The 21,986-nt window shown below is 41.2% G+C and overlaps 1 protein-coding gene across 7 annotated transcripts in view; it reads right to left on the reverse strand.

Annotated features, from left to right (window-relative positions):
• The window catches only part of SSH2 (slingshot protein phosphatase 2), a 279,343-nt gene that overhangs the window by 24,788 nt on the left and 232,569 nt on the right, over positions 1 to 21,986 (reverse strand). For all 7 annotated transcript variants that reach the window (XM_062175545.1, XM_062175541.1, XM_062175540.1 and 4 more), the window contains 4 exons: positions 16,613 to 16,706; positions 16,185 to 16,313; positions 7,302 to 7,348; positions 3,358 to 3,504 (listed from right to left, as the gene is read on the reverse strand). In XM_062175545.1, coding sequence (XP_062031529.1) covers positions 3,358 to 3,504; positions 7,302 to 7,348; positions 16,185 to 16,313; positions 16,613 to 16,706 — 417 coding nt within the window. The remainder of the gene's footprint in view (positions 1 to 3,357; positions 3,505 to 7,301; positions 7,349 to 16,184; positions 16,314 to 16,612; positions 16,707 to 21,986) is intronic.

Here is a 21,986-nt window from a genome sequence, read left to right on the forward strand (position 1 = left end):
ACAAACCAAATGAAACCAGCCTTCCTCTCTGCTCTGCCACAGCTCTGTTTTTTTTTTTTTTTTTTGACAGGCAGAGTGGACAGTGAGAGAGAGAGAGAGAGAGAGAGAGAGAGAGAGACAGAAAGGTCTTCCTTTTCCGTTGGTTCACCCCACAATGGCCGCTGCGGCTGGCGCACCTAGCTGATCTGAAGCCAGGAGCCAGGTGCTTCTCCTGGTCTCCCATGCGGGTGCAGGGCCCAAGGACTTGGGCCATCCTCCACTGCCTTCCCGGGCCATAGCAGAGAGCTGGCCTGGAAGAGGGGCAACCGGGATAGAATCTGGCGCCCCGATTGGGACTAGAACCCGGTGTGCCAGCGCCGCAGGCGGAGGATTAGCCTGTTAAGCCACGGCGCCGGCCCAGAAGCTTATAATCCTTCTTCTGGAAAAAGAGCCAGAGACACAGGAAAGAGTTAAGCAAACAAGGATGCATGAGGTTAGGTGGCAAAAAGAGGGAGCCAGATAAGTTACAAAAATGCAGAGAATGGCCTGGAATACTTGAAATAGTCTCAAAGGTAAGATTAACCTTCTACCTGCCAATTAAGTACAAAATTTTGCTATTCAAGATTGGTGCTTACATTATTCCAAATGCCAAGGAAATATTAGTTTTACTTACAGCACCATTTAGAGTTACAGGTACGAAATAAATGCACAGTGATTCAGATGGAAGTTCAGACATGTGCTCTATATCTTCCCATCAAGCACTGGCACCGTTAATGCATCAAATTTCAGGTCTATGCCTGTAGGACATACTTGGACAACCCCAAGTAAAATACAGTTATGAAATCCACTCCCATGAAAACATCTCTTTGACATATTTTCAACGAGGCTTTTTCAGTGGATGGATTCAATTTCTATTTCTATAATGAAGGATCAGTTCCCACCTAACCCAACCCTACCTTTCATAACTGCCATCTATCCTGCAATACTGAATGTCTAGATTAAGCCTGGCATCCCATTAGGAATCAGGATCTTGAGTAGTGTGAGACAGAGGATGCACATTCCCAGGCAATGACATTACACCTGCAGGTGTCTGAAAGTAAGTGCCTCCATTTGTGCCCTGGATGCCTCATGGGTCTCTCCCCAATACCAGCTGAAGTCAGCCTTTCTTTTCACTGGGACAGAGGCCTCATCCTCAACTCTAGCCTCTCTGGCTGAGATCCTGCTAAGTCTTTTCTCAAGGCTGAGATCCCTGCCTAGTCTTTTCTGGTCCCCTTCTCTTATGGAACTAGATGATTCTTTTTTTTTTTTTTTTTGACAGGCAGAGTGGATAGTGAGAGAGAGAGACAGAGAGAAAGGTCTTCCTTTGCCGTTGGTTCACCCTCCAATGGCTGCTGCGGCCAGCACATCGCGCTGATCCGAAGCCAGGAGCCAGGTGCTTCTCCTGGTCTCCCATGGGGTGCAGGGCCCAAGCACTTGGGCCATCCTCCACTGCCTTCCCGGGCCATAGCAGAGATCTGGACTGGAAGAGGGGCAACCGGGATAGAATCCGGCGCCCCGACCGGGACTAGAACCCGGTGTGCTGGCGCCGAAAGGCGGAGGGTTAGCCTGTTAAACCACGGCGCCAGCCGGAACTAGATGATTCTTGCAGACCTGATGGACCTTGAAATGAGACATGATCTTGATTCAGTTCCTGTCTTCACCACTTGTTATTTAATCTCTCTGATTTCTATCTCTAGAGTCTGTCCTCACTTACATGGGATGACAACAGTGTCTGTCTCTCTGGTTTTAGAAAGTGTTACAATACAGAATACATATAAAGCACCTGGCACATATTAAGCATGCCATGAACGGCATAATACTGGGAATGATTAATCAGAAGGCTTCAAGGATATCAAACACTCTTTGAGATGCTGGCCAGAGACTAAAGGAATAGGCTCCAGCTAGAGAATGAATATTTAGGGAAACTAAGATAAATAATTTCCTCATCATGAAGGTCCTTTGGAGGTGTGAAATCATTCTTAAAGGACACTTTAAAAACAGAAGCATTTCTCATCTGCTGGGGATGGCTTGAAGAGATATGGCCAACAAGTTCATTTTTGATTTTTTCTAGTGATGTAATAAATAGGAGTGGCAGGGAAATCCCTAGGGGCTTAAAAAAATGCAGTGATATATTTTATGACACACTAAGTTAACACTAAATAGTTTTACTATAACGGCCAGTTAATTTAAGGAAGACATCAACATAAGGGTCAGAAAAATCCACCATTTAGAGTATCATGAGAAGAAGAGAAAGGGAAAGGATTCCCAAAGCTCCCTGCGTTTCTCTCCTCACCTTCAGAGAGGAAGACAACGGATTCTACTTATCTGAAATAATTTCTACTCCACTTTTTTTAAAAAATGATTTATTTATTTATTTGAAAGGCAGAGTTACAGAGAGGCAGAGGCAGAGGCAGAGGCAGAGAGAGAGAGAGAGAGAGAGAGAGACCTTCTATCTGCTGGTTCACTCCCCAGATGGCCGCAATGGCTGGAGCTGGGCTGATCCGAAGCCAGGAGCTTCTTTCAGTCTCCCATGTGGGTGCAGGGGCCCAAGGACTTGGGCCATCTTCTACTGCTTTCCCAGCCCATAGCAGAGAGCTGGATCAGAAGAGGAACTGCTGGGACTTGAACCGGTGCCCATATGGAGGTGGCAACCTTATCCACTACGCCATAGCACCAGCCCCTCTACTCTACTTTTAAAATCTCCTCACTGCAACTTAAGAATTTCATTCATAATTCCTATCTTTCATTTCTATTTCTGTTGTTGCAGCATAAGTCTATTCTATTTAACTTTTTGCTAATGGAAACAGTGAACATGAAGCTATTTCTTCTAGGGGCTTCATTTACTAAAAGGAGAAGTATTAAATCACTAGTTTTTTGCCTAAGATTAAAAAATCAGAGTCGCGGCCGGCACTGTGGCAAGGCAAGTGAAGCTGCCACCTGTCATGCTGGCATCCCAATATGGGCATCATGCTGATTCGAGTCCTGGCGGCTCCACTTCTGATCTAGTCCCCTGCTAATGTGCCTGGGAAAGCAGTAGAAGATAGCCCAAGTGCTTGGGCCCTTGCACCCATGTGAGGGACTGGAAGAAGCTCCTGACTCCTGCCTAGCCCAACCCTAACTGTTGTGGCCATCTGGGGAGTGAACCAGCAGATGGAAGATCTTTGTCTCTCCCTCTGTCTCTGTAACTCTGTATTTTAAATAAAATGAAATAAAATCTTAACAAAAATAAAATCTTAAAAAAAACCACAGTCCCTTTTTTATTTCCTAAGCACCATCAATAATTTATCCACAGCATGTGAAGAACAGGGGTTAGAGTTTGTATGTGGGGCTGTTACTCACTTTGCTTTAGAGATGAATTTGTATGTGTCATTCCAGTAAGCCAGGAGGTCTGTTGCTTCTTCATCATATACCCGGATGTTATGATATTCAAAGACTCCTGGGAAGAAGTTATCTATTTCTCGAGTGACATTCAAGATATACCGTACCCTGTGAAGAAACCAAGGGAGAATATGTGCTCTACTACTCAGGCAAAATTCTATTTCCAGCACTCTTTTTCTTACTTAAAACTGGTTTACTCCATATGCTAAAATTAAATACAAAAATGATGAAATAAAGTTCCAAAACTAAGAGGCTATATTTATGTAGTAGAGAAACTGAGCTCTGGGCATACCTGGCTACCAGGAAGTTTCTGAGCAAAAAGCTGTCTTTCATGTTTAACATCTAAATATCACTTTCAATGTCATCTCTGATAGTCTCTTGAAAATATACCTCGTATTTTACTCTGAAGAACCAAGCTGAGGCCCATAATCTGACAATTTATCTTTCTGTCGCTAAAATTACCAGCAATTTAATTTGTCCTTTGGAAGTCATTTGTATAGTCTTACTACCTACATGTATCTCAAGAAAAAGAGAAAGAAAAATTTCTTCCTATTTTTTAAATGCCACATTGTTAGGCTTTGTTCTGGTATTCCCTTTATACAACATGACAGGCAAACGAGGTCAGGGCTGGACAGGTCAAAGGAAAGTTGGACTTAAAACTCCCTCAGCTCTATCTGGCTGCATTCCTGGCTGTTATGGTAGCAGATGTGTCAAAAGGTTCTCCTGTACTGACATGCCTACAGAAAAGGGTTTCTTTTTCAAAAATTTCTTTTCTTTCTCATTGCCCAATGTCAGTAAATGCTTAGGTTCAATTTACCAAAGGTTACATTTCTCAGTGTTGTGTGGACTTAGGTATCACTGGCATTTACTTCAAGAATAGAACACAGATTCACTAATTTTTTCTGCAGAAGCTGCTTCCTTCTCAGATCCAAATGTGTGGTTCTACAAACTCAACCTATGAAGTCAAAGAAATGACTACATAAACAGAGGGTCATAGCTAACCAAGTTTGTGGTTAAGGTCAGGTGGCTCAAATTTTTCTGGGAAATGAATTGAATCTGTTTTAACTTAACATCAAAGCTCAATCACTACAAGAAATTTGTATACCTTAAATAAAATTTTAAGAAAAGCTCAATCACAAGAAAGTTTAAAATTTTTTTTTTATTTAAAAAGCAAGCAAATAGCAGGGATGTGAAATGGTATAGCTGCTGTGGAAATCATCTAGCAGGACCCCAAAAGGTTAATCATAGAGTTACTGTATGACTCAGCGATTCCTTTCCTGGGTATAAACCCACGATAAATGACAACATACGTCCATTCAAAAACTTTTATAGGAATAGCCAAAGCAGTATTATTTATACTAGCCAAAAAGTGGCTACCTGTCAGCTGATGGACATTAGTTGCTTCTAGGGAATAAGAGGAAGAAAGGAAAGGGAGTGACTCCTAAATGGTACAGGCTTTCTCTTTGGTTGAGAACATGTTGTAAATTGTTTGTGGTGATAGTTGCACAATGCTGTGAATACGCTAAAAGCTACTGAATTAAATGGGTGAATTGCACAGAATTTGAATGATATTTCAATAAGACTGCCAGAAGGAAAAAGGAGAGCATACTTCCCTTATTTAATTTAAAATAAAAATCAACAACTTTCCACCTCCAGTCCCCTACTTTAGTAACGCATTATGCTACTCTCTCTAGAGGCAGGACAGGGCTTCCCAATCCTCATGATGACAGAGCTGTTAAGAGCCACTGCTGACTGGAACTGAAAATCTTTGAAACTTCTTTGCTATCTTAACACCAAGTGATGACTCCATATGGAAGAGCTTTGTACTTGGAATCAGGATGTGAAGTCAATAGATTGGGAAGTGGCCTTACTGCCAGAATTACACTTGACAATTCTGTAAATCATACATATGGCACAGTACAAATGGCTATTGTGTACATGTTCCTGAACTCTCATTCTTTATGTACATTTATGAACCACACTGAAAATGAGATCCAAGTAGACATCTGGGCATCTTACCATACAGTGTTTTAAAACAACTAAATATAGTTGCCATTATAGGTTAGCCTCATAGGACAGAAGTGAGATGTACAGGTTATCTTCTAAAGTCATAGTGTATATGTGTATGATGTGATTACAATGCTTTTGGCACTGCTATATAAAAACTCAGATTTTATATTAAATATAAACACTGATATACATTTAATTTTTAAAGGATGAAAACTCATTGGCTTGGCCCAGCCTCCCCTTTCAAATAAAATCAAAGTAAAAAAAATTAAAATAAAAGTTATTTAATTAATTAAGCAACCAGAAGCTCTCTCCCTCCAGAATTCTTTGTAGAATCATTTGGCTTAAATCCTACTCTGTCTTAATTTTAGCAATTATGAAATACCTTTCTTCTGGGAGAAAGAGTAGGGAGTGTGTATCTAACTAATAACGGTAAAGACAAGCAGGGGGCTGACTTGCAGCTAAGAAAGCAGCCAGACAGCAACCATTATTCCCAAGTTGGTTTTATCTCTGTCTAGAATGAAGAGTTAAGCATGGAAAATTTTTTAAAAGATTTATTTATTTATTTGAAAAGCAGAGTTACAGAGAGGCAGAGGCAGAGGCAGAGGCAGTGTGTGTGTGGGGGTCTTCCATCTGCTGGTTCACTCCCCAAATGGCCGCAATGGCTGGAGCTAGGCTGATCCTAAGCCAGGAGCCAGGAGCTTCTTTCAGTCTCCCATGTGGGTACAGGGGCCCAAGGACTTGGGTCAACCTCTGCTGCTTTCCCAGGTACATTAACAGGGAGCTGGATTGGAAGTGGATAAGCTGGGACTCGAACCGGTGCCCATATGGAATGCTGGGCACTACAGGCGATAGCTTTACCTGCTAAGCCACAGCGCCAGCCCCAAGCATGGTAAATTTTAGACACCATTTTCTCTTCTCTTATTGGGATGATCTTACCTCCCTAAGGTGAAGCTGAATAAGGAAATTAGCAAGCAATAATTAGAAAGTAAAAAGGGCAGCTTATTGAATGTTTACTATCATCTCAACAGTTATAAACGTACTAAATAACTATGCTGCTTAGGACAATTTTCTCCTTATAAGGTAGTTCTTGTTCTGTTTCAGAAGCTTGTCCATTTTACATTCATAGCCTACTTGGTCTTCGAGCAACTTACTGTGAAAGGATAGAAACTGGGGCCAGTGTTGGGGCATATCAGGTAAAGCCACTGCCAGCAATGCCATTCCACCTGGACACCAGTTTGAGTCCTGGCTGCTCCACTTTCAGTCCAGCTCCCTGCTAATTGTCTGGGAAAGCAGAAGATGGCTCAAGTGCTTGGGCCCCTGCCACACACCTGGGAGACCCGGAGGAAGTTCCTGGCTTTCACCTGGCTCAGACCTGGCCCTTACTGCCACCTGGTGAGTGAACCAGCAGACAGATCTTTCCCTCCTTCTTTCTCTCTGTAACTCTTTTAAATAAATAAATAAATCTCAAAAAAAAAAAAAAAGAGGATAGGAACTGAGTTTTATTTCCTATGGATCACCAGCACATAGCACCGTGCTTGCCCCATCAAAGATGCTCAATAAATGTTGAAAGAATAACTCTGTGAACCTAACAGATGCAGTTTTATTAATGCTTATATAAAAACAGAAGCCAAAAACAACATTTGATTATGAACAAACACCAAAGACTTCTATGTTTTTGAAAGCCCTTCCATTAAAGCAGCTGATCTTTCTTGGGAGGTGGTGGTGGTTGGGCAGTGGTAGAATAGTTTTAATTTTTATTAATTATACTTTATTATAATCAGTTGGTAGCAACTCAAAAGATTAAAGTTACCCACTTATAACTCCTTGTAGGAAATGTAATAATACAGCAGGGACTTCTATCACATGGGGAGAGAGTAACTGCTGTATGTACTTACCCTCGGTTCTGTAAGTCCTCTAGATTTGAGGCATTCCACTCTGAACCCTATGGAGCCAAAAAGACAAAGTCAGAATCAGCAAATCAACCAAATGCAATATTTGAAAAGGAGTCCTCTGAGGAAAGAAGCAGTTTCTAAAGAGGCAGCCAATAATATGTACCCAGTGCCCTTTAAGTGTCAGGCACTTCATATGTCATCACACTTAGTTTTCACAAATGACAGACTAAGAAAACTGTCTTCAGGGGCTGGTGTTGTACTGCGGGTTAAGCTGCTGTTTGAGATGCCAGCACCCCCTATGAGTGCTGGTTTGAATCCTGGTGGCTCCACTTCCAGTCCAGCTTCCTCTTGCTCCTGCCCCTGGGAGAACAGAAGACAGCTCGAGTGCCTGGGTCCCTGCCACCCACATGGGAGACCTGGATGGAGTTGCAGGTTCCTGTCTTTGGGTGGGCCCAGCCCCGGCTATCATGGCCATTTGGGGAGTGAACCAGCAGATAGAAGGTCTCTCTGTCTCTCTCCCTCTGTAACTCTGCCTTTCAAATAAATAAACAAACCTTAAAAAAAAAAAAAAAAAGCTACCTTCACCTTCAGTTTTTAGACAAGAAAACCAATATTCATAGGATTCAAATATTTTTTGCTGAAGATCAAAAGTCTTTGATCATCATCCAATCTAAGTTAGATGTTTTCCATTATTCTTGCCTATAATAATCTGTTTTTTTTTTTTTTGCCTCAACAGCATGTATGCTAATCTGTAATGTGATCCATCTAATCCTTGGTGCCCCAAAACTCATTCTGTTCTACTTACAAAATAAATTCAACACTATTACTCTAATACCATTACCAACAACAAACCTACTAAGTTCAAATTTCCTTTGTAGTTTTTTTCCCCCATTATATCTCAATAAGTGGTATTATTAAAGAATCATGCTTAGGGGCTGGCGCTGTGGCGCAGCAGGTAAAGCCGCCGCCTGCAGTGCAGGCATCCCATTTGGTGCCAGTTTGAGTCCCGGCTGCTCCACTTCCAATCCAACTCTCTGCTATGGTCTGGGAAAGCAGCTAATGTCCCAAGTTTTTAGGCCCCTACACCCGCATGGGAGACCTGGAAGAAGCTTCTTGCTCCTGACTTTGGAATGGCCCAGCTCCAGCCATTGCAGCTATCTGGGGGGTGAACCAGTGGATGGAAGACCTCTGTTTCTCTCTCTCTGCCTCTCTGTAACTCTTTCAAATAAATAAATAAATCTTTTCTTAAAAAAAGAATCATGCTTAAAATTATTTAATTGGCCAGTGCTGCGGCTCAATAGGCTAATCCTCTGCCTGTGGTGCCAGCACCCCGGGTTCTAGTCCCAGTCGGGGTGCCGGATTCTTTCCTGGTCGCTCCTCTTCCTGTCCAGCTCTCTGCTGTGGCCCGGGAGTGCAGTGGAGGATGGCCCAAGTGCTTGGTCCCTGCACCCACATGGGAGACCAGGAGAAGCACCTGGCTCCTGGCTTCAGATCAGCACGGTGCGCTGGCCGCAGAGTGCTGGCCGCAGCGGCCATTGCGGGGTGAAGCAACGGCAAAGGAAGACCTTTCTCTCTGTCTCTCTCTCTCACTGTCCACTCTGTCAAAAAAAAAATTTAATTTTTTTCTGAGATGATACTAATGTGATGTGCATTTAGGTTGATTTGCTTCTGTCTGTACTCAATTTTAGAGTATGCTTCTTCTGTTCTCTTTAATTTGAGCATGCCAAATTTCTACATGGTTCAAAGTTTCACTTACACCCTTATCTCTTCAATTCCTATGGGTTAAAAGTTTCACAAGGCCGGCGCCGTGGCTTAACAGGCTAATCCTCCGCCTTGCGGCGCCGGCACACCGGGTTCTAGTCCCAGTTGGGGCGCCGGATTCTATCCCGGTTGCCCCTCTTCCAGGCCAGCTCTCTGCTATGGCCCGGGAAGGCAGTGGAGGATGGCCCAAGTCCTTGGGCCCTGTACCCGCATGGGAGACCAGGAGAAGCACCTGGCACCTGGCTCCTGGCTCCGGATCAGTGCGATGCGCCGGCCACAGTGGCCATTGGAGGGTGAACCACCGGCAAAAAGGAAGACCTTTCTCTCTGTCTCTTTCTCTCTCACTATCCACTCTGCTTGTCAAAAAAAAAAAAAAAAAAAAAAGAGTTTCACAAATTTCTGATTCATTTTTAAGCTCTACTTTGAAAAAAATATATGCACAGTGGAGTTTGCTGACAAGGATGGGGCAGACCATAGGAACTCAACGTCTTTTTGGCGTTTTCCTGAGCGACCGTCAATGAATGCAGAAATACTAGATAGAAATTTTGGGCCGGTGCCGCGGCTCAATAGGCTAATCCTTCGCCTTGCGGCGCTGGCACACCGGGTTCTAGTCCCGGTTGGGGCACTGATTCTGTCCCGATTGCCCCTCTTCCAGGCCAGCTATCTGCTATGGCCCGGGAGTGCAGTGGAGGATGGCCCAAGTCCTTGGGCCCTGCACCCCATGGGAGACCAGGAGAAGCACCTGGCTCCTGCCATTGGATCAGTGCGGTGCGCCGCCCGCGGCGACCATTGGAGGGTGAACCAACTTCAAAAAGGAAGACCTTTCTCTCTGTCTCTCTCTCTGTCCACTCTGCCTGTTAAAAAAAAAAAAAAAAAAGAAAGAAATTTTGAAGCCCCCTATGTGTCAACTAGAAAGGTTATGAGTACTAGTTTTGTCAAAAGAATTTTAATAAAATAAGTAAAACAAGTAAAAAGTATGCAATAATGTACTTACTGCTATTTCCAATTATATTACTACTTCTTACACAAAAGTAGCATGGTACATAGGTTTTTTCCTTTTTTTTTGTCATTGCTTTCTTCACCTTACAATGTACCATTAAAAGGATTCCATATGATAGTCCACAGAGCTATTCCTTGGTTTCTCTTACATCTGTACAGTACTTGGTTGGGCAGTGATATAATAATTTATTCAAACAGTCTCCTATAGATGATATTGCTGTATTTGTAGAGGCAAGATTGCTGGGCAAAGGCTGAATGCAGTTTTATTAAACACTGCTAAATTCCACTCCACAGGGCTTCAAACAAGTCTGCATTCCTACCAGCAAATGTATGAGAGTGCCACTTTCTCCACAGTCTTGCCAACAAAATGTGTGGTTAAGCTTCTGAACTTTTGCCAATCTGATAAGAAATGTTAGCTCAGTGTGGTTTCAATTTGTATTTCCCTTTTGAGTAAAAGTGAACAACCTCCCAATGTTTAGGTCCATTTTCTATCTTTGAGCTATCGGTTCCTATCTTTTGAGAAAGTGTTTATCTATCTCAGAAGCATTAAATGGAATTTAGAATTAGAAGAATTGAGTTCAAGTTCTTACTCCCCTCTTGTGGGGCATATGGCCAACTGCTTACCTTCTCTGCCTTCATTTTTCTTATCTGTAAAATGGAACACTTTTCCTGCCAGTCCCATATATTTAGTGGGTATCTTTCCTTAGGTTGTACAATTGAAGTTTCCTCCATATTAAAATGGAAACACTCGCCATCCTGAATCCTTCTATGAGGATTTCTCTCTTCTCTTCATGGCCAAGACGCACAGAAACACAGTGTAACACTTAATTCCTCTATTTTGTCATCTTTTGTGTGTGTCAATCCACAGCACTCTGGCCTAGGCCCTCACCACTCTTGCTCATGTTTCTAGTGATCTCTCCTAATTGTCTAGTCAGGGGTTACCTCTGTATCCTTATTCCAATGGCATTCTCTAATTATCTATCTGACATGGTTCATCAGTTTCTCACCCTGGAATAAGATAAGACCACAAAAATGCCAGTCTCATGCCTAGCACAATAAACAGGATCAGGATCAACAAATGCTTGCTGAATGAATGATCAACTAAGTACATGAAGCACTTTGAAAGCTCTCAAGTGTTAGGTAAGCACTATCATCATATTACAAATGATCTGAAATCTGGCTGCTGAACTGAGAGATCTCAAGGACACTGTGCTGAAGTTCCATTTAGGAAAAGGTCAGTCAGTTATGGACAACAAGCTTTTCTACAGACCAGAGCTCAGCTGACTTGTTTTCAAAAAATATGGGTGGTTCTAAAGGCTCTGAACTCAGTCTTAGAAAACTAGCCCTAGCACCAAAGAAACAGGCAAGAACTACAGAGAAGTTCGAGGAGACAGACACCAAACAATAAGGGTTGAGTGACTCAACTTGATTCAGGGAAATGTGACCACTTCATTTCTTTCTTTCTTTTCTTTTTTTTTTTAAACTTATTTACTTGAAAGTTAGATACAGAGAGAGAAAGAGAGATAGACAGAGAGAGATATCTTGCATCTGCTGGTTCACTCCCCAAATGGTCATAGTGGTCAGGGCTGGGCCAAGGCCAAAGCCAGGAGCCAAGAACTTCTTTCAGTGGATGGGTGCAGGGGCCCATGCCCTTGGGCCATCTTCCACTGCTTTCCCAGGCACATTAGCAGGGAGCTGGATCAAAAGTGGAGCAGCCAGGACTCAAACGGGTGCCCATATGGGATGCTGGCACTGAGATACTGGCACTGAAAGCAGAGGCTTAACCTTCTATGCCACAGTGCCAGCCCCCAACTAAATTCTTAATTTAGAAATTGAAGTCCCCTTCAGAACTCTATCCAGTTAGATGGAAATAATCCTGATATGATGGGAAGAGTCCATGATTTTTATCTACCTGTCCAGAGAGAGCTGAATCTGACAATTCAATGTGACATTATCTAGAGGCACTGGTTACTGACTTGGTGAATTCCACATAAAGTGACATGGTTTGTGGTTAGGGATATCACAGATTTAACATGAAAGAACTGAGGTTGACTGTGTAACTACTTTTCTGTCCTTAGAAAAAAATAACATGATTAGCACCCTCTGGGACACTTCAGAGATCCAATTCTGCCCAGCTCTTCAGGCTTATGACCATGTTCTATTAACATACAAAACACATTCTAATCTTACTGAAGTTCATAATGAAACTTTGGGTCTAGAATATATTTTTAAGTAAATTCACTTCCATCTTTCACTCTGGCTCCCTTATAATGTATGCTGGCCCATGTAACTGATTTCTTTTCAAATATTATCCTCAGGAAATAGCCTTGCTGGGATTCAACTGTTCCAAGCAAAATAATTAAGGAGAACACATTTGCAGCAAATAAGGGTTGTACTGGGAGTTATGTTAAGAACAATGAAAAGACAAAATCTCTAAGGATGAGCATCCTTGTCCGTATCTTTTTTTTTTCATAGCATACCTATAACCTCAATGTTGAAGTCATGTTACATTGTAAAATGACTCTAATAACTTTCCCTTCTAAAAGAGAAGTTCATGCCACACATCTCTAGTTCAGCAGCCCAAATCGTGAGTACATAAGGTTAAAATAACCCATTTGATTACTGTCTCATCTCTTCATACACCCTCCGTTTTTCTGTACCTACAGTAAAAGTAACCAATTTGAGGCTGAATTTTTTCTTTGAAAAGGAAATATTATTCTAAAAGGATTTATAATGTCAAACCTTGAAAAGGATAACAGTGAAAATCCTAACTACTTTTTTTATTCAGGAGCAAAATTATTGGTTCTCTGTCCAAAATTTTTGTGTTTGCTTTGTTTGACTAAGAACAGCTGCCTGCTTTTCTGCAAAGGGTCTCTGTCCACATCTGTGTTTTCTCAGCCAAATCGGACGGCCTCCAGGAGAGCTGTTAATACGGAAATCTGGCTGGGCAAAGGCTTCCAGTGCAGAGAAACAGCACACTTACAAGGGTGTGGAAGAACCTCTTTTTCTAGAAACAACACCTTGATCTCCCACCAATCAGCCTGCTCTTCTGACTGAAGATTTTCTTCAAACTATGCTCTGCACTCTTCCTCTCCATATGGTTTACAAATAAACAGATCTTTGTGCAGTGCACTGCAGAGCTGAGCTTTCCTCCAACAGAGGAGAGAAATCTTGCTGCCTCTCTTCATACAATCTGGTAGAGCTCCAGGCATGGCAGCTATGCACAAGATGAGATGACTTTGCAGAAAATTAACACCACCTCTTGCAGATAGGATAAGAACTCTCTCTCTGTGTCAATAGCTGGGAAGCCAGCAGCACACAGATTCACTGGAGAAGAGACAGGAGTCTGGACACAGAATATGGGGGTACAGACAAAGGGAGGGAGCCACCCGTGAGCAAGCATGGACAGTAAGATGCTTAGACAATTTGCTCATGCATTTATTAAACTTGGAAAGAGAGAAATTTCAGGATGGAAGTTTTTTTTCTCAAATAAGAAAAATATTCACAATGGGAAGACAATGTCCATTTAAAGAAAATAGAATTATATCTGAAGCTGAAGAGATTTTCCTTTGTTCAAAAATATGTACATAGATATATATTTAAAAATTGGAAAACTGCATGTTGCTGTAACAGTGAACACATGTCATAAATTTAAGCCCATATAACATGCAGCATCAAGAGAGAAGCCAAGTGTATACTGTGGACTTTGGCTGTTAATGATGTTCCCAAATGGAACTGGTTCAGCAAGGGTACAAATGTACCACCCTGATATAGGATGCTGAACATGGGGAGGCTGTGTTTTTGAGGAACATCTCTATACCTTCTGCTCAATTTTGCTATGAACCTAAAACTTAATAAAGTACATTTATTATACATCTGTGCCTATATATATATATATATATGTAGATAGATAAAAATTACTACAAGGTATATAACAAAAGGTAGCAATGAAGGCCCTAGGGATGATTAAATGTGATTCATTGTTTTCTAAAATTTTTTTACAACAAATATCAACTATTTTATAAGTAAAAAAACTCAAGATAGAAGAATTGCCTGACAATCATGAAAATATAGAATGAAGCTATTGGTACAAATATTCAAATGCATTAGCAGTAGCTTAGAGAGGTATAATCTTGGGGGAAATGGGTTAAGATTGTTCTTTTCTGTTTATAGTATTATTAAAATTTGCTTAAGTGCCTATACTATATCATCTGAGGTAGAGGTAAGGAAGAGCTATTTCTTAGGGGGCGGCATCAGACATTTTGAAATCCACCTCAGGGGCCTGGGGCTATTGTATAGCGGGGAAAGCTGCTGCCTGAAGTGCCAACACCCTATATGGGTGCTGGTTTGAGTCCTGGCTGCTGCACTTCCGATCCAGCTCCCTGCTAGTGTGCTTGGGAAGGCAGCAGAAGACATCCCAAGTGCTTGGGCCCCTGCACTCATGTGGGAGACCCAGAAGAAGCTCCTGATTCCTGGCTTTGGCCTGGCCCAGCTCCAGCCATTGTGGCCATTTGGGGAGTGAACCAGAGGACGGACAATCTCTTTCTGTCTTTCCCTCTCCAAGTCTTGCAAACAAATAAATAAATCCCTAAAATAAATAAATTGATAAATAAAGTATGCCTCAAATCAAATAGGTTAACCACTCAGAAGTTGACTGTCTTTTGATACTCATCATGTCTGCATCATTTTAGGTATTAAAGTCCTAGCTCAGTGTGAACATGACTTCTCTGGTCACTTTCTAACATAAGCTCTTTTTTGCTACAGACATTTGCCTTTCATAATTTGGTTACATGGAGACAGTTCAGGGTGGGGCCCATTTGAATAAGCAAAGCTTAAATTTTCAATAGAATACACAAAGATTCTTTCCAACAATATAACAGCAAGATAAACTTGAAAGCTTGTAAGAAGATACATAAGGGACAACTAGGCCAGGAGCTGTACAAATGGAAAGGCCAGTGACAGTCTGCAGTCTAATCTACTTCCAGAAATGGCAATACACACTGCCAGTTAATGTAATGGAGAAGTTGTTCCCCTCCCAGCTCATAGCTTTTCATGAGTAATTTCATAGCTATACTCCAATATGACTCATGGAGAGACATACATATTCTAAAGTGTCAACAAGTTAATTCAGGGCACAAGCCTCCAATAGCACCAAGTCTAATTGTCTGGTCAAATGAACTCTTGAATATTCAAGGGAAGTGATGTAGTTTAGTCAGTTCCTGTGCATTTATTACACATCTCTCATACTTCTCAGCTTCTAATCATTTCATAGTTCATGAATGTCCTCACCAGTTTCAGAAAGGAAGTGAAATCTAAACCTATCAATTTAGCTCCTTATTAGCATTTTTGCTCAAAGTGTGTGGGAAGTGGAAACAAAAACAAGGTTTTGGCATTCTTCACTGATTTTGAACAGGAGATTATCTTTTTCAACTTTGTTCCCACTACTGTATACAGACAAAACTAGAACTCTTTTAACATTTGAGTGTCATATGGATCTTAGACTGTTAGAAGTTTTCCTAACCTATCTGTTAGACAGGGCTCCTTGAGCTAATTACAGGTCACTGCTCAAGAACCATAAAGAACAATTTTTAGTCACTTTTTGGTGATCACAAATGTATCTGGGTGACTCAAAATAACCTCTTAGCTATAAGTAGTTCCCAATTGCTCTGCTCAGATACATCAGACCTCAGACACATTTGGCAGGTTTCAAGGAATGATGGTAAAGGACCATCCTGTTGGATACACTTCACAAAACTAGAGTTGACTAGTGTTTCTGAGTGTGATGAAAGGCAGATGAAACATTCTGCAACCTAAGGGCAAAAAAAACCCTGATCAGCAGCATTTGCAGATTTCCTTGGGGTAAATGGCCCACCACAATCAAGCTGAATCTACCAGCATGATGCTAACTACCGAAGGAGGAACTGGGAAGAGATGAGCAGCAGCACAACATCATACCACAGACACAAATAATCTTAAAAGCTCAAATAATAGGGAACTGATGAGTATTTATTACCTTTGTTTTAAATGTATATTGCATTTTATTTAAATATAATGAAATTAAACAGCCACTTACAAATCTAAATGGACCACCTTCAGCACACCAGTTAAAGCAGACTTAACACTTACCAGGAACACATGCTCAAATATCTGTGTAGGGCTATCCATCTGACCAAGGATCACTATCATTTCATTATCTATAAATTCCTTGAATTCTCGCAAATTACACACCATCTGCATCTCCAACTCCGTTCGTATCTGAAACAAAGATGACATTCTGTACTAATCTCTGTACTCTATATTTTTGTGTTACTCTATATGTGTGCATGTGTGTATATAATTTTTAGATTATTTAAAAAATTCTTTAACATGTAATGCTTGTACAGCTTTATAGGGTACCACACAATATTTTGACATGTGTATACAGTACAAATGGATGAAATCAGGCAATTAGTATTTATTTCTCTCTGTACTTTGAACCATACACCATTTCTAGCCCCAGACCTAGTGTTATTCCACTTCTACCCTTGGAACAATGAAGACTCAAGGTGTCTCACCTCTTTGGATGTGATATTTTCCAAATCCTTTTGCATCATAATCTCCCTTAATTTGGTTTTAATCAGCCTTTCTGTTCGCTCTCGTTCAGTTGGTCTGAGAAGAGAGAAGCAGGAAATTTGACTATAATGAATATACTATTTGATTATCTTTGCAAATTAGTAAGTCTAGTAAGTCTTATTTCTATTACCCTTAGGTTTATACTGAGGAGACATGGCATAAGAAAATCAGTTTTTTTTCTTTTTTTTTTTTTATATTATTTATTTATTTGAAAGTCAGAGTTACACAGAGAGAAGGAGAGGCAGAGAGAGAGAAAGGTCTTCCATGTGCTGGTTCACTCCCCAGTTGGCTACAATGGCTGGAGCTTCATCGATCCAAAGCCAGGAGCTTCTTCTGGGTCTCCCACGTGGGTGCAGGGGCCCAAAGACTTGGTCATCTTCTACTGCTTTCCCAGGCCATAACAGAGAGCTGGATCAGAAGTGGAGCAGCCGGGACTTGAACCGGGGCCCTTATGGGATGTCAGCACTGCAGCCGGTGGCTTTACCCGCTACGACACAGCGCTGGCCCCAAAATTAAGTTTTTCAAAGTTTCTTTTTTAGAGTGTATACAATTGCAAGCATATAAAAATTATTACTCTAAGAGGTTTTATTTATATGTGTCTAAAAGCCCTTAAATATATTTATATACACAGATCCACAAAGGAGCAAAGAAAAACTGGTGGGGCTGGTGTCATGGTGCAGTGGGTTATGCTCTGGCACCTGCAACTCTGGCATCCCAACTGGAGTGGCAGTTCTAGTACTGGCTGATCTGCTTCCAATCTAGCTCCTTGCTAATGTGCCTGGGAAGGCAGCAGAAGATGGTGCAAGTACTGGGGCCCCTGCCACTCATGTCAGAGATCCAGATGCACTATCGGCTCCTGGCTTTAGCATGACAGACTTGGCTGTTGTGGGCATTCGGGGAGTGAACCAGAAAAAGGAAGATCGATCTCTCTCTATATAACTCTTTCAAATAAATAAAATAAACCTTAAACAAGGATAAATTTAGTATGTTAATACTTTAATGACCACATCTATACTTTCCATCAAGTACCCTTGGTTATCACTTTATGAGCTAGAATACCAACGTGGGTAACAAGTGATGTGACCTACTATGCAACTGGGTCTTCTGTAGCTTAAAATGCCACCCTATGCTGACAATTCATTTCTGAGCTTCTAGAACACAGGGAAGTAGGAAGAGTGAATTTATCTAATTGTTTTAAACAAAGGATTTATATATTTGAAAGGCAGAGTGACAGAGAGGGAAGGACAGAGAAAGAGACATCTTCCATCCACTGGTTTACTCCCTAAAAGCCTGCAATAGCCAGGGTTGGGCCAGGCTGAAGATAGAAGCCAGGAACTTCATCCTGGTTTCCCACAGGGGTGGCAGGAGTGCCAGTACTTAGGCCATCATCTGTTGCCTTCCCAGGTACATCAGCAGGAAACTGGATCAGAAGTGGAGCATCTAGGACTCCAAGTGCACTCTGGGGGCACAAGCATGGCTTAACCTGCTGTGTCATGATGCTGGTTGGCTGTCTTCTTCAGTAAGGCAAATTAGGTCCCAAAAAGGACTGCAAGGATCAGCTAATAAAATACTTCCATTCAAAATGCTTTCTGTTTGATGACAACTCTCACAATATCTTTGTGATATATTCTTCATTTTACAGAAAAAGGAAACAAACAGCTGGAAAATTAAAAGACATGCCGATGATCATACACACACTGGCAAGGGACTCAGAACTCTTAGCCCAGCTTAACACTCTACCTGATGAATTGCTTCCCATAGCTGAGTCTCTTAAAAATGAAATTATCCTCAAACTTTAACGCTGGTTCAATATAACTGAATGCTTCTAAAAGCCTTATTTAATATGATGCACAATTTGAGTGAGGCTGACACAGAGCACTGTCTGTCACGTTATTCACCCCTACCTACTCAAGAAAGGTATCTGCACTGCATCTCCTTATTTGGAGATGGAAATGGACTATGCTTTTAGGCATCCTGCCTGCCCTGGCTGCCTACAGCCTTATCACTCGCTACAAAAATAGTTTCACCAATTTCCAAAGATGAAATCTCTGACCCCACAACTTGGGGGTTCCCCACCTCTTGGACTCCTCATTTCTCATGAACCCTGTAGAATACAACTAATACCCATAACATTTCCCTGTCAATCAGCAAATCTTGACTAGGATTAAAATGCCTACTGATTCTTGATTTCTCGTAGACATAGCTTATGGTAGAAAGTCAATGTATACTTTTAGTCTTCCATTAAAAAGAAATATTAGTAAAAAGCAAATTTGGCACCTGTGCACGAGTTAGACTGCCTACTGTAGCACTCCTTCTCCCAACCCTTCACTCTTGTTTGAAGCAGAGTGATTCTTGAGCAGACAGACCTAGACTTTAATCCTAGCTCTGCTATTTACAGCTGGTATGACCTTGAAAAGTGTCCTTTTCTTCCCTAAGTTTCTGTTTCCTTTTCTATAAAATGAAGATAGTGATAATGCTTATCTTATAAGATTATTATGAAATTAAATGAGATCCCACACACGAAGTGTTTCATGCAGCATCTGAAAAGCACTGGTCCCATACATGTATGCTCTTTTCTTTTCTGTCTTGGATTTCTTTTATCTATGGGATGCCGGTGATAGCTTCACCCACTATACCACAGTGGTGGCCCCAATATACATTTTTTTAAGATTGTTTTTTAAAGATGTATTTGAAAGGCAAAGTTAGAGATATCTATCTATCTATCTATCTATCTATCTATCTATCTATCTATCTGCTGGTTCACTCCCTAAATGGCCACAACATCCAGGGCTCTGCCAGGCCAAAGAAAGAAGCTTCCTCCAGGTCTCCCATATGGGCGCAGAGGTCTAAGCACTTGGACCATCTTCCACTGCTTTCCCAGACCATTAGGAGGGTGCTGAATCATAAGTGGAGCAGTTGGGTCTCTGAACTGGTGCCCATATGGGATGCTGGCACAGCAGGCCAACCCACTACATCACAATGCTGGCCCCTAGATTTTAAATAAAAACATACCCTCAGGGCCGGTGCTGTTGTGTAGCAGGTAAAGTCACTGCCTGCAGTGGACACCAGTTTGAGTCCTGGGTGCTTCTGATCCAGGTCTTTGCTATGGCCTGGGAAAGCAGCAGAAGATGGCCCAAATCCTTGGGCCCCTCTACCCATGTGGGAGACCTAGAAGAAGTTCCTGGCTCCTGGCTTTGGATTGGCCCAGCTCCAGCTGTTGCAGCCATTTGGGGAGTGAACCAGCAGATGGAAGACCTCTCTCTCTCTCTATGCCTCTCTGTAACTCTGTCTTTCAAATAAATAAATAAATCTTAAAAAAAAAAAAACCAAAACCACACAACCAAACAAAAACACTCTCTGTTTTCTCAGCACTCTCTTGTAGGTTTTTCTAGTCAAATTAGGGAAGAGGAAGGAATGGAAAAAGCATTACAACATACAGTTTGTCAATCTCACTGGAGAAAAATTTGGAAAATACATGTAAAAATACTAAGAGAAAGAAAATACCAAAAATTCCTCTATCCAGAGATAATTATAATACTCTGGCCTACAGCTTACATGTATTCTTTTTCTATGAACAGATATTTATTAAATCTATCTTAAATTTGGGGTTAAACTGTACATACCAAGAACTAACATTTAAGGAACCTCTCTATCATGTGCCAGGGGCCCCTTTTTTAAGATTTTTTTTTTTTTGCTTAGGAATGTAGATACATGAGCAATTTCATTTTTTTCTTTGTGTTAGTTTCTAAATATTTAAATATTTGTTAACTAAATTAGGAAAAACAGGACAAAGTGTTTTTGTCTCTCATGTAAGTCTGGTTTAGAATGTGTTTTGAAAGCTGAGACATCCATTTGTCTGAAACCCATTACCAACTTTAAAGCATAAAATTCTGAATAATATTTCCAACAAATCTTTATCATTTTGTGGTATTAAGGGATCTTATTTAAAAAAAATCATTTATTTGGGAGACAGAGAGAGGTTGATCTATTATCCACTGGTTCACCACCCAAATACCCACTCCAGGTCTCCCATATGGATGACAAGAACCTAATGGTTTCCTGTCATTACCACCGCCTCCCAGAGTATATACTGGCAGGAAGCTTGAGTCAGGACTGAGACCTGGGAATTGAACCCAGGTATTCTGAGCGAGATTAAATACCTGCTCCGTTAAAGGACCAGGGCTGCTGAAAAGGAGGTTCTAACATCAGTAACACTGTGTGCAAAAAAAATTCTACGGCTTTTTTGATTGTTTCTTAAACTACCATTATATAAATGAAGTCTTAAAAAATATCATGAATTGCTTTGGCACGACTTTAGGAATCTGAAGGCAAATCCTGTTGCTAAGGTCAGAGTAAGGGGTTACTTTACTTTCCTAGCTGTAGAGTACCTTGGGAGTACAGAAAGATAAATTCAGAGGAAAATAAACATCTTGATTAATTTCAAAGCAGTAATTAATTGCACAAAATTTCCAAAATAGTCACAGATTTATCAATTCATAAACCTAAAAAGGAAATGAAAATCAGCTCTACCTTATACATTTATTCAAGGAGACAAAATAAATCTTACTGATAAGATTTAAGGCAAGGGGCAGGCAGCAGAGTAAGAAATTAAATGATAAAGATAATTGAATGATAAAATCAGTTTAAAAGTAGCTTAACAACCTAGGCATTCTTTTAAACTGACTGAAAATACTCTTATTTTCTTAAGCATTACACATCTCCCTCTAAAGGCTTTTTTTAAAAAATTTGTTTACTTGAAAGACAGAGTTAAGAGAGAGAGGTAGAGACAGAGAGAGACATCTTCCATTCCCTGGTTCACTTCCCAAATGCCTTCAACTGCCAGAGATGAGCTGAGCTCAGCTGATCTGAAACCAGGAGCCAGGAGCTTTTTCCAGGTCTCCAACATGGGTGCAGGGGCCCAAGCACTTGGGCCAGTCTCAGCTGCTATTTTCCCAGACACATCAGCAGGGAGCTGAATGGGAAGTGGAAGAGTCCATACAGGATGCTGGCACTGCAGGTTGGCCCCCTTAAAGATTCTTTATGTCATTAATCTGTTTAGCAAATGCTTCTTTCACAGATAATACAAATTCAAACTTTAATTCTTTTAAACTCAAATTTGTAGACTCTGAAAAGCAAAATTTTGATATTGCTGTTCTTGACTATGGAGGCTCCATTGTGCCCAGAAGTCAAAATCCCACAGACCTTTGTAGGCAACAGAAATGACATGTGGAAGAAGTATGGTAAAGACAGTGATGTATCACTGGATAAGGTTAATTGCCCGAGAAAAGATCAGGGAGCAATATGCTACCCATGACC

The sequence above is a fragment of the Lepus europaeus genome, chromosome 18 (assembly GCF_033115175.1).
Source record: "Lepus europaeus isolate LE1 chromosome 18, mLepTim1.pri, whole genome shotgun sequence".
In the NCBI taxonomy this organism is placed as follows: domain Eukaryota; kingdom Metazoa; phylum Chordata; class Mammalia; order Lagomorpha; family Leporidae; genus Lepus; species Lepus europaeus.